This window comes from Erithacus rubecula (genome assembly GCF_903797595.1).
Source record: "Erithacus rubecula genome assembly, chromosome: 1".
NCBI lineage: Eukaryota > Metazoa > Chordata > Aves > Passeriformes > Muscicapidae > Erithacus > Erithacus rubecula.
In genome coordinates, this window is record NC_136658.1 from 94,958,340 (window position 1) to 94,976,271 (window position 17,932).

The window sequence follows — 17,932 nt, forward strand, 5'->3', positions numbered from 1 at the left end:
TTTGCCTGAAAAAATGCAGAGCTTGCAGAGAAAAAGAATATGACCCTTACATCAGTTTTGCAACACTTCCTTAATTACATGCTATGAAAATCCCCATTCCCACACTCCCAAATTTATTGGTTTTAAACTACACATCTGTAGCAAAGATGTAACAGCTGATGTAGCCTCTTTAGTGACCAAAGAGGGAATGCACTGAAGTATCAGCAGACATATGACATCACTCAAACACAGACAATAAATAGCTAAATTTTGTTTGACTAGGTGGAAGAGATGGGGGAAGAAACCCAGAGTATTTTCAGCATTTAAAATGTACTGTTCCTGTTGTAGGCTACAGTACTTCTCCTCCACACAGCAAATAGGTACTACCTACCAAAATAAGGGATCCCTGTTTTGTTTCCACAATTTTCTTTCAGATATGCTTCCTTAAAACACAGATCTTTCATAGGCTCTGGAGGCTCAGTGTTTGTCTAAGCTTTGTGCTTTCCTATAGATCTGCAACAGTAATCCCTGTACAAAAGAAAAGGCCATAAAAAGCAGGGGCAGGTAGAGTGGAACACACTGAGCCTTTTCTTCCCAAAGCAATAGCAAAGGTACTAGATTTATGCAAGAAGCAACATGCTAGCTACACTTGAACATTGCCTCTTGCAATGCTGTCACCAGGTTTATCAAGATCTGGTGCTCAGCTTAAGTCTCAGTTCTAAAGCATACATGAAAGCCTCTATCTTTTATTATGAAACAGGAGGAAAAAAAAAAGTAGATTTCCATTCATGACCATGGAAGAAGGAAAATTTGAAGTAAGTACCAGCCACTAAATGCTCAGACAACAAACAGCAAACAAAGGCCTCCAAAATAATAGAAGGTCTTGTGATTTTTTTTTTCAGCATTCAAGGACTACAACAGACAATGGCTGGATAGGAGCAGGAACCAAGAGATTTTGCAGTGTTAAAGAACTAGGCATCTGCAGCTCTCTGAAGGACACTGATCCTTGCATAGAAAGCAAGGAGACAGCAGAGATGCTCTGGAGAACAAGAGACACCTTACAGCTAGTGGAGATTAATGGTATCTTGCAAAAATGTGATTTTTCAAAAAGGGAGAAGTGACTGCCATGTTTAGATATTATCAATGCTTAATCATTTTATAGGAGTGCAGAACATTATGATTAGTGACCTCTAATTTCTCATGTTTCCTAAAGATAAATAAGAACTTCAAAGGAAGGATTAGGGAAAATCAGAGCCAAAACCACAGCTTCTCTGTGCAACTCATATTTGCTTGCTTTTCCAATTGTTTCCAAGCTGAGGGGATGTCCAATATGAGTCTTCAAACTAGGGATCAATTTCATTTCACTGCAGAGACAATTTTTTCAGAAGAAAAAAAAAAAGGCAGCACATCACAATGTGCATATAAAGTATTTTTTTCCCAAAAAAAATATTTCAGTTTTTTGAGAGAAAAACCTTTCTAATGCAAGTATCCTGCTTGTTTGGATGAAAAAAATAATCCTACTGGTTTTTGTTTATCTGCCAACATCAGCTTTTTAAACACTGTAAAAACAAACAGATGGTGAAAAAAGAATATTCACTCCATCACCAGAGATCACCGTGGTGGAGGACCTTACCACACCACTGTATGGCACAGCAGAACAAGGCAGGAGCATCAGGGCACCCAGGCACTATACCAGAGAAGAATTCAGGAAAACACTTCAGCAGCTCCCAATGGCTCCTATCTGAAAAATGTCTTGGAAAACAAGGAGCACAGCTATTATATGAGAATCCTTGAAACTGGCACTCTGTAGTTGTGACCTGATGGAAAGACAACCAAATGCAAAATGCACATTTTCAAAAAGGCTTTACTGCACTTTTCAATGAAAACTCCTGTTCACCTATTACCCAGCCAGCAAAGAGGGCTTGAAGACACATTAAAATGTCATCTACATATTAAAAAAACCAGGCACATCATCTAGCACAAAAGCACAAGCAAGGGACTTTGAGCCTTCAAACTGATGAAGCTTCCATGGTTTGACATTACAACTCCTTTGCCCTCTTGGTTTTCTTGAATTTCTCACATACAGATATAAAAGGCAATGCCCTTAAAGCTCAGAGAACTTGGATTTAATGCAGTAAACTCCAAGCAGCCAAATTATGTTAACTATTTTAGACACCCATGAGAAGAACAGCATTCAGGTCAATTATGCACACAAAGTTATCTTTTCACTCCCCATTTTCTACTCCCATAGTGCTGGATTTCTAGGGATGGGACAGCACAAGGCCCTGCCAGCCACCGAGCTCTGCACCCTGACAGAGTCCCACCAAGGCTTGTGCTTGTGTTAGCCAAGCCTTGGTCTCCTCCACAGAGATGAAGGGTCCCATATAAACAGATTCTACCCCAATTACTGAGCTGATGGAACGGCAGGAAATGAATGATGTGGAAGCAAAGGGAAAGGTTTAGCAAAGCCAAATTCTGCTAGAGTTAATAATCATGCCCTAATTCAAACCAGGATCCTCTAAAGCAGGTCAGGTTAATTTTAATTACTACACAGCTTCTTTTCTTGGCATAAGCCAAAGAGGTTCACATCAGAAGCACAGGAACCACTTGGGAGGCAGGAAGCTGCTGCACTTATCCTGTGAGTACCATGACCCAAATCAATTAGTATGCAGTGCTGCACATTTCCTTCAATCATCTCCAGTGCATACATTCCTGGTCTCACATCCAGGGTCACCATAGCTATGAGGGAAACAAAGGACGGTGGTGACGCTCGCTGCCAACTGCTGCCCTGCCTCTTCCACGTGTCTGCAGGGGAACACAGCTGCTGGGGCTAACATTTGGGAAGGAATTTCCTTGAGCAAACTCCTACCATGCAAACGCAGGTAAGCCCACACACAGCTTCATGAAAAGAGACTGAAGAGTTGGCACTCCCAAGCAAAACTGGAAATGAGAAAGTCTGCCAGCGTGTGATTGAGTTAACGGCCAATTTAAGATTATGTGAACGGAGGTTAAGTTTAGGTTATTACATGAACTCTGAGAGAAGCTACACAGCCCAGGCAGAGCACTACCAGATTTCCACACTCTGAAACTTGTGCCATAGCACATACAGGGGCATTGTCATTACCCTCTGATTCAGAGCCACCTACTCCTCAGGGCTTGATATAACCAAAGAGTGTGTCAGCAGCCTCCACAAACACAATGCAATTTTATGCATTGTTACTGTTACATCTGAAGAGAGTATTTCCCTTTGTACTTCATTAATAAAACAAACAAACAAAATAACAAACAACAAAAAAACACCAAGGGGAAAAAAAAGCAAGCTTGTCTTTTTTCAGCTAAGCCCAGAAAGGCCATATAAGCACCCTTCTCAAAAGCCCTTGCAGAAAGGATCACAGGTGTCCAAGCCATGGCCTGGACTCTGCCCTGCAGCCACAACGTCTCCTGATCATTCTGGTCTCCCACAGAAGGGACACTGACAGTGAGTACACAGCTAAGAAGTGCTGGAATCCTGATCTCCTCTCAAGCTTCATGCTTTGATCATTAACTTCAGTGCTTAAGAGAAACACAGCTGCCTTGGCAGGTCATGCTCAGTGAAGAAAGGCAGTTTCTGAGACAGTGAGTGTAAAAGGTTCTTAAAGTCATGATGACCTAGGGGAAGAATTTTAAAAGCATTGCCAGATCTCCTAGCAGGAAGCACTGGCATGGTACATCCCTAGTGCTGTGGAAGGCCTGAGATGCAGGCTGTCACCAGGGTGCTCTTCCCAGATGTCCCCTTCAGGACAAAGCAGGGCACACAACAGCTGCCAAGCCTGATGGGTTTAAGTGTCACAGTTCCACCCATGTCTGCCACAGAAGAGCACAGGTCACTGCTACAAGTCCATCTGTGATGTGGAAGTCACCTGAGTGCACAAAACGTCTCTGGCTATACTGAATGTCTCTGGGACCACATGTAACAGCTCAGGATAAATTAAATTTTGGGACACTGCTGTGATATTAGTGATTTAGTCTGACACAAGAAAATAGTGTTAAAATGGCAAATAAAGGCAAGCTTAACAAGACCAAGTGTAAGGTCCTGAACCTGAGTCAGGGCAATCTCCACTATGCACACAGGCCAGGCAATGAGTGGCTCTGCCAAAAATGACCTGAGGTGTTAGTGGATGAAAAACTGACTTTGAACCAGCAGTGTGCACTTGCAGCCCAGAAAGTCAACTGTACTCTGGGCTTAATCAAAAGCAGCATGGTTGAGGGAGGCAGTTTTGCCCCTCTACTCTGCCAGTGTGATTCCCCACCTGAAGCACTGTGGTCCAGTATCCTCAACACAGGATGGACATTGACCCTTTGGAGCAGGTCCAGAGGAGGTTACAAAGCTGATCAGAGGGCTACAGCACCTCTCCTGCAAAGACAGGCTGAGAGCTGGAGTTGTTCAGCTTGGAGAAGAGAAGGTTTGGGGAGACCTTGTAGCACTTTCTAGTACCTGAAGGGCGCCTACAGAAAAGATGCAAAGGGACCCTTTACCAAAGAGTGTAGTGATAGGGTAAGGGGTAATGCTTTAAACTGAAAAGAGGGCAGATTTAGATTAGATACTAGTATGAAATTCTTTACAATGTAGGTGGTGAGACTCTGCAACCAGGTTTCCCAAGGAAGCATACCAAGGATGTTCCATGCTTGGAAGTGTTCAATGCCAGGTTGGATGGAGCTCTGGTCTAGTGGAAGGTGTCCCTGCCCATGGCAGGGGACTTGTAATTGGATAATCATTAATTCCAATCTCAACCATCCTATAGTTCCATGATTTTTCTCCTATGTTTAAATTTGGATAAGGAGAATAAATCTCTCCCCATAGAGATCTAAGAACCACATGTAAATGCAAAGCACAAGTGTCAGAGCAATGAAGCATATGTAACAAAAAGCTTGACATATTTTCTGAGTAAGGCAATAGAAAACACTTTATTTACAAGGTACAGGAGCCAACATAAGGGATGTTTCACACATGCAGAAGAAGACAGACTACTGACCATGTGGGAAGTGGGCACAGCAGTCACGCTCACAAACACATATGGAAGGAAAAAGGCATGCTTCCCTCCTACTAATCTTACCAGTCTCTTCCCTAAAAAACAAGGGTTTAAGGATCAAGTATTTTTAAAAGGATTACAGTAGATGAGAACTTAAACAAGCATGATGGCATTTTCTGAATTGATAAACCTTCCTTGTATGATGGCAAAGAGGAATAAGTGCTTTGGGAACTCACATTTTGGCTGGAGAACTGCTCTTCCCCTTCTGTGTCTTATGAAGTCCACTGTCCTGGCTTAGAAATGGCACTCCCCAATATGAGACAAAAGGCAGAGATTATGGGTTGAGATAAGAACAAGTTACTGGACACAGCAACGAGATAAGAAAATTAACAGTACCAGTAACAGCACTAATAAAAAAAAGTGTATAAAGAGAGGGTGATTTACAGGCAGAAATGCTCACCAGGGCTGGGACAGTGCCATGCTTCTCCCCTGCCCCCTCAAACCATGCCCATGTTCCTCCCAGAAGCAGGAGTCCCTTACTTCCACCCCTGGCAGAGATGTGGGTGGTACAGAACAGCAACCCAGTTGGATCCACATAGCTCCAGGTTCTGCTCCATCATGGCTACTGCAAATAAAATACCTCTGTCCTGGCCAAAACCAAGACATCCTCATAAGTCTCCTCTCAGGAGTCCTGCACAGGGAGCCCAGTCAGCAGGCCAGATGAACAACTAATGAACAAAGATGCTACACTTCCAAGTAACTGGTAGGGTTTCTTTGTGTTTTTTTTCAAAAGGTATTATTCTCATCCCTCAGTTAAACCCTAACAATTCTGTGGCAAATAAGGAACATTTCTAATTTTCTAACCACTTTGAACATAATTCTTTCTAAGAAGGTAGGTAACCTTCAGAAAGTAGACAGCCATCCTACAGCCATCACACTGACCAATTTTGCAGGTATTCCTACAGCCAAAAAATACCAGTGCTATCTAAGAATCAAACACGAAACAAAGTATTTTTATCAACTAAATGTATTTTTGTAAGGGGGAGAAGTAACTACTGCTGACTGTAACTACCCTGGCATTTTCCTGAACCTTTTTCTTTGCATGTTCTTACAGGAACGGAAGACTCAGTGTGCAGTAATTAACACAGTTATATGTCAGGTTTTAACAGCAGCTGGGACATTTCCATAAGCCTTGGCAATAACACTTAATATTCCACATGTGCCATGCCTTTCTGTTACTGTGGAAATAGAAATCTAAGACTCCAACCTCCCTCCAATAAAGCACTTAATTTTGCTTTAGGAAACCCTGGCTTTCTGTTCATTTTTGAGCTGCTTCTTTTAAAGTCTCCCTGGTTTTCTGTCTCTAAGAGAGGTGCATCACTTACTTGGAAGCACAAGTCACAGTCACAGCTGTACTCATCTACCATAAAAGAACAGCAAGCTTGCAAAACCAGCAAGGGCTCCTGGACATCACTTCATGGAGAAAGTCTTCAGTGGAGGATCAAATGCCAACAGAATAAGGGGGGCAGGGAACTATCTACCCACACACATCCACTGCTCACAAAACCTAGTGGAAAACAGCCTAGAGAAAGGGAAGGACAAGGCTTGACCATGATATCCAGAACTTCCTCTCTGTGAGGATAATGGAAATTGCCTAAACCATTCTGGACAAGCTGGAAAGCTGATGGTAATGGGAAAACATTCAGCAGAGTTTATGATGACAGCCATAGGAAACATCAAAAAATCCAGAAATAAAGTTGTACAGGAAAATAGAATAATTTTAATGAAATCTGCAGACTGTTTAAGGATGAAATCGAGTCTGGACTGGCACTACCTCATCTGTGTTTTGTTTCAGTTCCACCCACTCCTCGAATACCTACCTTCAGTCTGCCACAGCTACTTTAAATCAGCATTTTAAAGAGGTTTTTTACTCCTTCCTTGTTCTTTTTTTTATTATTATTTTTTTGCTTTCCTGAGATTTCCACTGAGGAGAATAAGAGGAATTTAGTATGTGGTAGATTACAACAATTTTTCATGGTGTTGCAAGCATATCAGTGGCAGATAATGTGAAAAAGTCAAATAATTTCAGGAGAAGGTTAAAGATTAAGTATCTATTGTATGCTTCCCATAGATAAAGTTTGAGGAGAAAACCAGGTATTTTCAAACTGTTTAAAAATAATTTAAAGGAAGAAACACTACAGAAAACTGCAGACTAAACCCAACAAAAATTACTTAACTGGCTATTTTTCATTCCACATCATTATTTCTTTAAGTCTCCAGACATAATCTGAATTGGGGGCTTTTCATCAAACAATTACCAAGCACGAGAAATCACCATTTCAATTTCAGCACAGTATGGGGGAATGTCTCTGAAGTGAAGGTATACATTGCATGAGGGAAATAATTACCAACACGGGCTACATCAGTCACACATAGCAGAGCCCCCTCTGCACTGCATTCCTCACATTCGCTTATGCAAAACTTTGGCTCAATGTAGCTGTTATCAGTTTTAGTACCTAATGACTTCACTGCCTGGAGAGCAGGCAGTAACAGACAATATACTGGATTCTGTTACATTCCCTTGACATGGCATGACAAATATCTCAGAGATTTCAAGGCTTTTGTACCTGTGCCCGTCACAGAGCGTGAGCAGATGTTACATGAAGTGTTCTTGTTTTTACACCTTGCAAGTCATGGGTTCTTGACAGATGTGCTGGAGCAGATCCCTGTGCTTGCACCAAAAGAACTCCAAACACTCCCACTAGACATCTCTATTTCCTTATGACTTTTTCTTTTTTTTTAATGCATGCCTAAACAGCTCAAGAGAAGCATTTAATTTCCCACAAGGGAAGTTCCATGTGGCAAACTTATTTTCAGCTGTGTGCTTAACAAATACAAAAACTCATTTTATGCTTTTGTTTGGGAAAGTGCATGACATTTATGTCAACACAGTTTTCGTAACAAAAGCGTAAGTTTAGACACAAGTAGCAATCACTTAAAACCTTCCAAAAGTTGTTACTTCAAAAAAATAAAACAAAGAAAAAGGAAAACTACAAATACAAGAAACAGAAAACACAGAGAACAAGAAAATTTAAACTAGTAATTTTAGTAAAGTAGAACTAGTAAATTTAGTAAAGGATTTACAAAAAAGTATTGAAGACCCAGCCAATGCTCTGCTCCAGTTCAGACTTGCATGGTGTGTGCCAAGGACTCCATTCCAGAAAATCCTTGCAGAAATCCAGAACCTTGAACTTAAGAAATTTTGAAAAGCAGTCTTAAGTTGATGAAAGCACTGTCTTATGTCATGGAACATTTGCATCCAATCAGAAAACACATATAAATCCACAGAATTTAAAAAAAAAAAAAAAGGGCTCCCACAGGGTGTCAGCAGGTGACTGCAGGCAAACAATGCTCACCTGCACCAGCAGCTTCACTGATACATACTCAGCATTAGGCCTGAGAAGCCTCAATGAATTAACATGAAAGCTGACAAAAACATAGACTAAAAGGGTAAACCAAGACATTGGAGAGTCCCTGTTAGCCATGCCTTGATGGCAGCATGAGGGAATCGGATTCCTCCCCAGTTAGGCATCAGCCGCAGGCTCCACTGCTCCAGCTCAGCAAAACAACCAATAAGCCCAAGTATATGTTTCCAATATTGAGAAAACCAGCACACTACTCAAAAGATAATCCTCCTCTGGCTGAACTCCCATCATTTACTCTGGGTTTGGACCTCCTGACCAGCTGCATTGTTAACACAAGGTGTCCTTTCTGTCTGTTTATCCACAAACCCACACCTGGAAGGCAGGCCAGCTGCCTCCTTACTCCTGGACAAGTTTTGCCCTGTTTGCCTTCAGTGCAATCCAACTCTGATTTATGTATGGTTTACACCAGGGCAACTCTTGTATTTCCATTGGCATTGAAGGAGAGTATTTAGACAAGCTGTAGGCTGCAATATGCAACAATTGCTCTATGCACTTAATAGACATTAAAAAAACCCCAAACTAAACTATGAAGGCTGTATCTTACGTAGGATACTTCAAATCAATTCATGAAGTCCAGTCTTGCTCATGACCCAGGTGCCAGCTATCTTTGAACCACAGTCCTTTTCAACATCACTCCCCAGACGAAAGAAAAAAGCCCAAACATTAAAGTACAAACACAATTCTGGAAGTCCTTTGCTATACCTATAACTTTAGGCTAAAATTTCCAAGTGTGACATGCACACAACTATCAAAGCATAAAACAAACACGCCCAAAAGTGATGCAGAGAAAGACACTGAGGTTTGTACCTATCGATAGCTCTGCAGCTGACACATCCTTCTGTTAATGAAACATAAGCTCCATTCACATTTTGAAATTTGTTGCTAGTCAAAGAGCTCCAAAACCAGGGAGAACAAAAGATGTCTCATAGTTCTTTGTGTTGCTTGTAAATTGTTTCCCAAGCCACAAGTCCCCATGCAAGCTTTTGAGCCTAAAACCCAAGAGACAAACAATTATGGAGAGGAAGACTGCCAAAGCACCACGACAGAGCAGCAATAGAAAGCAACAAACAGCTAAGAATTAAGTGAAATGTACGATGCTACCTATTTGTTACACTGAATCTCCACTGATGCTGACTGTGTTTAGCAGGGAGGGTTAACAGGATTTTGACTGGTACAGCTATCCCTGCACCAAAGCTGTTTCAAGTTCACAACGGTCTGCAGAATAAGGGCTGGAAAGGGAACAGGAGATGTGGATTCCTCTCTGGGTACTGTCAAACAATGTTTGCTTCCTTTGGGCCACAGGCTACATTGCACATGACCTGGAAAAAGCAAATTTATGAGATGGATGTGATGGGCTCTGTTTTGTCCTTTGACCTGACTGTGAGTATTGACCCAGTAATCCTCCCCACACAGGATTCTGCACCTGTACAGAGAGAGCCTTGCAGCCTCAGCTGGGACCCATCACTTTAATACAACCATCTCTGATCTCCCATATGGAAAATAAACTCTTCCTTTACATTTGCTCACACCAGTGCAAACCCACAGGCACACGTACATTAATGGATTTTAAGGAACGAGCCAGACAAACAGAAAGAATCTTGATTTCTCTCAAACCAATGCAGCCACAAGCATGCTTAAGCAAACCCTGGAAAATCACCTGCCAAATGTCTCACCACACACCTCACCAGACTGGAACTCCAGCGAGATGCCATGTGCTCCATCATCTTCCACAACATGAACAGCGTGTGGCCATGAAGAGATGGAGTTTTTTCCAGGTGGGCTCGAGGAAGGCAGCTGCCATGGCTCTGTGCAAGCTCTCAGCCCCTCATTGGGAATGGTGAGAGGAGCTGCACAGAGCAGCAAGGTGCTGTGCTGCCTGGGCAGGTGCAGGGCAGGCACTCGTGGGGACCAGGTGTGTGCATGTCTGAGGAAAGGCAGAGGGCACACACAGCTGGGTGCCCATGGGGATGGTCAAACAGGAGAAAAATTCATCAGTGGGAAGAGGAGCTATTGTGGCGAGTGAGGTAACACAACAACACACAGCATTTCCTCAGCAAATGCCCTATTTCAATGAAATTTCACTGGATACAATGTTCTTCCACTTCTGAAAAGACAACACATTTATATCCAAAAACTATCAGAGTGGAAATACAATAAGAGGAGTTATTTTGCATCTGGCTTCAACACCTGTGTGTCACAGAGAAAAGAAAAACCTCGCTCATGAAAACGTGCACCTCTCAGACAATGTGATACCACTGTATGAGGGAAAAAGAGATACCAGGAAGTGGGCATCACTGGGCTTGGTTTCAAACTTTTTTCATCTTATCCTAAAATGAGCATTGGATTTATTTTTTTAGAGTAAAGATTTTAGATATTACTAAATATTGTTCAGAGAAGTTGTGGCTACCCAATCCCTAGATGCTCCTTCCTGGAAGTGCTCAAGGTCAGGCTAGGCAGGGCTTTGAGCACGTGAAAAGGATGTCCCTGCACATAGCAGAGAGGTTGGATTAATTGATCTTTAAAGATCAAACAAAAATATTTATGATTAAAAGACACCTGGAGACTTCAATTGGCTTAAAAAACTCTATAAACCCTCTGAAAAAGACAGACAATCAGACAGTTCAGACCTCCTAGGGATGCAATCTATCATCCAGTATGTTTCTTTAAAATGTAACAATTCAAAATCTATCAGACATAGAATAAACACACAGGATGGAAGATATCCTGTATTACAGAACCACACACTTTAAAACAGAGGATGAGGAAGAACCTGTAAATATAGTGAAAACACAGATTGTTTAAGATACCAGGAATATCTGAAAAACACAACATTTTTCTCCTCTTCCTCCTCTCTGACAAGAAGGATTACAGTGAGAAGGCAAATTAATACCTTTTAACAGCACAAAAAGATGCTGTGGAAACAGAGGGAAGGCAGCAGTATAAAACTTTGTATTTCACAGGTTTTATAAGAAGATAAATTGAATATTAGTTTCTTTTTTTAAAATAAGAATAAGGTTAAATATGTTTAAGAGGTGTATGATTTACGAAAATATGGACTACACCACCAGGCAATTGAAATCCAGCCACTCTTAATGACCAAAGCTATTCAGATTTTACTATTAATGTTAGACACAAAAGATTTCAGCCCCCAGCTGTTTATAAGAAGAAAGCCTGGTTTAGGGAATATGTGAACCTACTTCATACACATTTCATACAAAAACAAGGACCATTTCTCTGGGTGGCAACAGCCCCTAAGCTGGAACTCCTGGAGATAATGCCTACAAGAAAGAGATGGTCTGCTCTGGGATGCAGGAAGGAAATGCAAAGACACAGAAGCAAGTACTGCTGACAGAGCTGGATGTGCTGGAGAAGGTGTGAAGGACAGGAGATGGTCCCCATGTGATACCTCTGGGAATTCCTGGGCCTTTGGGCTCCACAAGGTAGCAGTTCCTGCAATGGGACTTCAGAGAAATGGGACTAGAACCCACATAAAAACAGTCATTTAATTTTCTGTTTGCAGACAGAGTTCTACTTACTGTTTCTTTTCAAGAAAATCAACCAACCCAAATATAATACATGTACCCAACTGCTCCAACTTTTTTTTTTTTTTTTTTTTTAAAAAAAAGGAACAGTTTGGAAAGTACAAAGAAGAAAAAGTGTAACATTACAAAAACATGCAGTTCCCAAGAAATGATGTTGCATCATGCTTTTCAAATTTAGGAACCAAACTTTTTGCATTATTTTTATTCATTTTGTAAAATAACAGCCCCCCTCCCCACCTTCTAAATGAAACACTATGTTTTAGAGAGTATGTGCCAGTATGCAAGATGCCCATGGGTGGAACTTTTCACAGGACATGCACAAAACAATGCACTGGTCATTACTGAGGATCCTCCATCCAGCCAGTGCAAAACCTACCTGGTGTTGAAAATAGGGTGTTCAGAAGTGCTGAGGGAGCCAAAAGCTCAAAGAACAATAGCTGCAGAGAACTCTCAGCCTCCAAAAGAGAAAACAAAAACCAGCCCAAGTAAGCCAGTCCTATGCAAAAGTTTTGTGTGAGAAAGGACAACTCAAACTGTCCTAATGAGAAGCTGTCCAACACATCCCTGCCATCAGGTCAGGAAGCTCAATAACAGCACTGGGGCTCCACACAAGGCCTGGTGAGACAATCACATCAGCCCCAGTCCACCTAATGCCAAGGCAACAGTTATGCAATGACAGAAACAAAACGTTGTATTCATGAGGGACTGGATCACCAGCTGACAAAGGCTTCTTTTTGTGACTTCTTTTTGAAGTATTTAATACAAAATTTCTGCTCCAAGTCCCCTCTCCTGACTGACCAAACTGCCATTAACACAGCTTGGTCATCCAACAATGCTTCTAAGCATTGGTAGACCTTGGAATTTTATGTTGTTATTATCATCATTATGAGCAAAATGTTCAAGAAAAGTTTTCTTATCTTCACTCCCCTTTTCCCAACTGCTACATTCAGGACAACACATTCTATATGGACATAAATTATATACTTCACACTCTGTTGCAGACCCACAATGTGCAAGACTAACTTTATTGTTTTTCTAAGATTTTAAGACTGAAATAAAGATGGGCTTCTCCTTAAGGTGAACCAGTCACAAAGATTTTAAATAGCTTTTTGATTTCAAACTGCTAGCAACTTAATTCACTGAAGAAAAACCAATTTCATACACTTAGCAGCAAAGACATTTAAGAACAATTTTACATGGAAATCAATACTCTCCTTTTAATAAGACAGTAAAAACATTCCTTTGTTTCTATCCCTCTTCCCTCCCCATTCCAAGATTTATTGGACATCAACCCACGCCAGTAAAAGTGTAAGTTAAGAGGAAGATAGTAAGATATAGGCAAAAGGAGAGGCTGCCCACTTTGCAGTTTCATTTAATATCAGAACTTCACTCAGGAAAAGAATAGTCTAAAAAATGAGTATCAGAATATGGAAACATAAAATAAGCTTTTTGATGCTGCTAATACAGCTGGTTGGTTTGTTTCAACCATCAGAGCTGCTGAGGCTACAGGAATCAGTACTTTACTGTGAACTACAAAGGGTGTAGAAAACTTATAAAAAGCTTAGTGAAAAGGCATTAATACTAGAGGAGTCTGATCTTCACTAAGCTAGGGAACAAACCAGTTAATAAGCATTTAGAAATTAGGGAATTAGGTGATGCGAATTAATTTAACAAAGTAGCAACCATAGGAATTCTGTCAGCTTCCTTTAGCTTTGGCTGAGTAATTAATTTTTTTTCTTCTTAATTAAAACCAGAGACAGTGCCAGCATCAGTATGAGCATATTAACACTCGGGCACGCACTGATAGCTCTGCTTTAGAACTTGCAACCTCTAAGCAATAATATGCCAGTGGCAAAACAGACCAAAGATACAACTGTATTTTTCTATCTTTTCTTTTTCCAAACCTCCTAACCTTCATTACTGCTTACTTAATTTGGGTGTATTGTTGGTTGAAAGAGAGCTCGAGGGAAGCAGCCCAGGATGGGAATGCTGAAGGTGAGTGCTCCCTGCCGACGGACACATGTGCACTAGGAATCTTTCCCTCCCTAGAGTCCCATTGCTGCTCCTGTTAACACACTCACGCAAGCTCTACCCCTCCCCATAGGTTTGGGAACAGAAATCGACACTTTCCCACACCCAACTCCTTGCACCGCTGCAGAGGGAACAGCGCACCCCGTTATCCCAATGGCCCGCAGGATTCCCTAATGCTCACACCGGAATGCATCGCCTGGCACAAGGGAGGGCTCAGCACTGCCCATCTGCACTCTCCTCCCTGTGTCCCGAGGCTATCCTCCCAGTCCCGACCAAACTTCACACCCCGGCAAGAACTGACCGCACCTCTGCGGACGCGGGTCTGGCGAAGCGGGGCTGCGACCCCCCTGCTCCGCTGTATCTCGAGGGGACTGCGGGCCAGACCGGGCAAGTCCCAGCGCCGAGCGGCGGCACCGAGACCCGCGGAGAGACCCGGGGCCGCTCCGGCCGCCCCTTCCCCCGAGTGCGCCTCTTCCTCGGCTGCGGAGGGATGGACCGCGGGATGGAGAAGCTCCGGGCGGCTGCGTACAACCGCCCAAAACTACAGATCCTGCATTGTGCACTATTATCATCATCATCATCATGCACATCGGTGATTTGTTTTCAGAGGAAGGGAGCGCTCTGCAGCTGGCGAGCAGGGCAGGTCCCGTTGTCCCGCCGGGCAGGGTGTCCCTCCCGCGCCCGTCCCGCTCCCGCTCCTTGCGCGGAGTTTCTGTGCCAGCGGCGCCGAGCGCGGCGGGCGGAGGGGCGGCCGCTCCCCCTCCCGCGCTGCCGGGGCGCTCAACAGGCGGCCGCCCTGCCGCCCGCCGGGGCTGCCCCGCACCTGCCCCGCTCCCGCCCTGCCCGCAGCCCTGCGGCCCCGCGGGCGGGCTCTGCCGCAGCCGCGCTCGCTTACCCATGGCTGGCTCGCGTGGTCCGGGCGGAGCGGGGGGCGCGGGGCAGGGGCTCGCTGCGCTGTGGCGGGCTGGGCTGGGCTGTGCTGTGCTGTGCTGTGCTGTGCTGTGCCGTGCCGGGTGAGCGGGCTGGCGGAGGGCAGCGGCCGCAGCTCTCGCACTGGCGGGCTCGGCTGCGGCGGGAGCGGCGGGAGCGAGGGGTGGGAGGGGCGCGAGGGGCGGGGCGGCCCCGCCTGCGCCGCCCCTGGGCCCGGCCCGGCCCGCCCCACGGGGCAGGCGGCACAGCGCCCCCCCGCGGCTGCTCCAGCGGGACATCGCCCGCCCTCAGGGACATCCATTGCCCGCCCTCAGGGACATCCATCGCTCCCTTCAGGGACATCCATCGCTCCCTTCAGGGACATCCATCGCTCGCCTTCATGGACATCTATCACTCCCTTCAAGGGCACTCATGGCTCCCTTCAGGGCTATCCATCGCTCCCTTCAGGGGCATCTATCGCTCTCCCTCAGAGGCATCCACCGCTGGCCCTCAGGGGCATCCATTGCCCGCCCTCAGGGACATCCATCGCTCCCTTCAGGGGCACCCATCGCTCCCTTCAGGGCCATCCATCGCTCGCCTCAGGGGCATCCATCGCTCTCCTTCAGAGGCATCCACCGCTGGCCCTCAGGGCTCCAGGGACGAGCGGCCGCGGCCGGGCTGCACCCCTGACCCTCCTGCCTCGGAACCTGAGCTGCGGGCACCCTTGACCTTCAGAGAGACCTGCCCCTTCGTGTTTCTCTTGACCATGGCACGGGCACGGTGTGCCCAAAGACAGCACCGTTTCCTTACTGCCGATCCCCGTGCTCAGCAATGTGATTCTTACCTTCACAGCCCTTCTGAGGCGCTCACGCCGCTGTGCGGGAGCGGCGCTCCAGCCGAGCATCACCATCCCCGCTCGCAGGGACTCTGTAATCCTTTGAGCACTGTGAGGAATGAATGCGCCTTGGCTTTGGGAAAGTTCCGTGAACGGGACCCTGGAAGGAACAAACTGAGTAGTTCAGGGGCATATGGGTGGCTTCTCCCTTAGGAGATCACCAGTGCTCTCCCTTCCCCATACCTAGACGTGTTGGAAGTAAAAATGGCAGTGTCACACAGGAGTGATCTTCCGTGGACACTGAAGATAGGTATGGACGACAGGGCAAAGTCAGCTTTTCCAGTTTAGTTGCTTTCCTGAATTGAACTTTTACCATTAGAGCAATTTGATTGCTTCAGTTGCAGAGGCCAGTGCTTTAGACAGAATAAGTGCGTCTACAGTGACTAATATCAATCAGATTGTGCTGATTTACATTAACTGGGTACTTGGCATGCATTTCCCTTTTTCTTTGCCACAATAATAATACACTAATTTTCTATTATTTATGTGCAGTGTAAGGATGTATTTCATTTCCTCCCATGATCATTAACGATTGAATAGATCATTCATTATGTAACTGTATTTTTCACCTCAAATTGAGATCGATTACTTAAGAACATATTAATAAAATTCAAAGAGAAAAGAGTGACAGAAGTGTGAACACTAATTTTCAGGGAAATTAGTCCAAACTACAGAAATTCAGGCCCCTGCTTCCAAAATAGTGTGTGTACTCATTATAAAGTTGCAATGTTAATGCATGGTTTCTTTTCCTTTAACATAAAAATCACAGTCTCCTGGGCCAAAATGATCTGAGACTTTTGCACTGATTAATGAACATAAATGTTTTCCAGTAAGGTCTGTGGGCTCAACACCATGCAAGCACTGTAGGATCAGGGAGTAAGTGCCTCTACTCTATCAGGCAATAGTGGATTGATGGAGCAAGCCATTTTATAAAGACAGAAAAAATTCATAGCTAAGCTGATCACTAGCAAGCTGCTTCCAGACCCATCGGGATTTAAAGTAGATGAGCTATGCACCTTTGAAAAATTAGATCAATTATGGGAATAGCACATGACCCTTAACTAGAGTAGCACTAAATAGCACTGAAATATGGCAGGAACAAGACAAAAATGGTAAGAGCATCCCACTGTGTGCAGCACTGTGTGCTGGTGAAGGTGTAAGTTCATTTTTTTTTTTGAAAATAAAATTTCGTTAAAATTTATATTATTTGAAGTTCCTACAGCATACTGCTTGATTTATAATGGAAACAGAAAAAATGTCCCTTAATTCTGACTGTACTTGCACTTATGGGGAACTTTGCATCACTGAAATCCATAGGACGAGTTCCTCAAGGGAAGTTGGTCATTGCTGCCCAGACTGGGCTTACACACTTACACTGAAGTATGAGGCAAATATTCCTAAGGGATTGCAGAAGAAGTTTTCCATATCAACACATTAGCAGTGAGAGGAAGGACTGACTTTCTGCCATGCTCAGAAATGTTGGTCATTTTTCTCTCCAAAGGGTAAAGCAAAGAACAGCTGTCCAAATATTGGTTATGGCTCAGCAGCCAGTGGGGATTTCCACTCACAGAGGTACCAAGTCTCTGAAAAGTGAAGAGAGAAGCTGACCCAAGTTTGGTTCCTTAGGCAAAACTACATTGTAATATTCAATTGAGGTCAAGGAGACATGAATACTTGAAATTTCTGCTAAGAATAGAAACTAATGGATTTAATTTCAGAACCAAAATGTCTGGATAAACAGGTATTTCCCTGTTTGGGAAAGGCTTATGACTGGATTCTGGTCCATGCTCTTGTTGTTGCATCTAGCACACAATGTAGAGCAGGAAGGCTGAAGTGTGCAGCATTTCAGCAAGTCTCTGTATTTGAATGGCTCCTTGGCTGCTATTGCTGGTAGCTGTAAGGTAGGACTGCTGTAAATGATGCTGGAAGCCAGATGATCCAAACAATCTCTTCATCAAGGGATTATAAAATGAGTGTTGCAGGTTTGATCCACAAAAGAGGAAGCGAAGGTTAGAATTCTGCAATGATAAATGTCATTGCTTATGTTGGGTGCTTAAAACCTTTTCCATAGTTTAGGTGACA

At 43.9% G+C, this 17,932-nt stretch overlaps 1 protein-coding gene across 2 annotated transcripts in view; it reads right to left on the reverse strand.

Annotated features, from left to right (window-relative positions):
• Positions 1–15,124, reverse strand: part of GPM6B (glycoprotein M6B) — a 104,651-nt gene extending 89,527 nt beyond the window's left edge. Inside the window, exon 1 of one of the 2 annotated variants that reach the window (XM_079307508.1) lies at positions 14,942–15,124. In XM_079307508.1, the coding sequence (XP_079163634.1) occupies positions 14,942–14,945 (4 nt within the window). In that variant the 5' untranslated portion in view covers positions 14,946–15,124. The remainder of the gene's footprint in view (positions 1–14,941) is intronic. The other variant, XM_079307507.1, reaches the window with a different exon arrangement.
• Between the last annotated feature and the right edge of the window lie 2,808 nt (positions 15,125–17,932).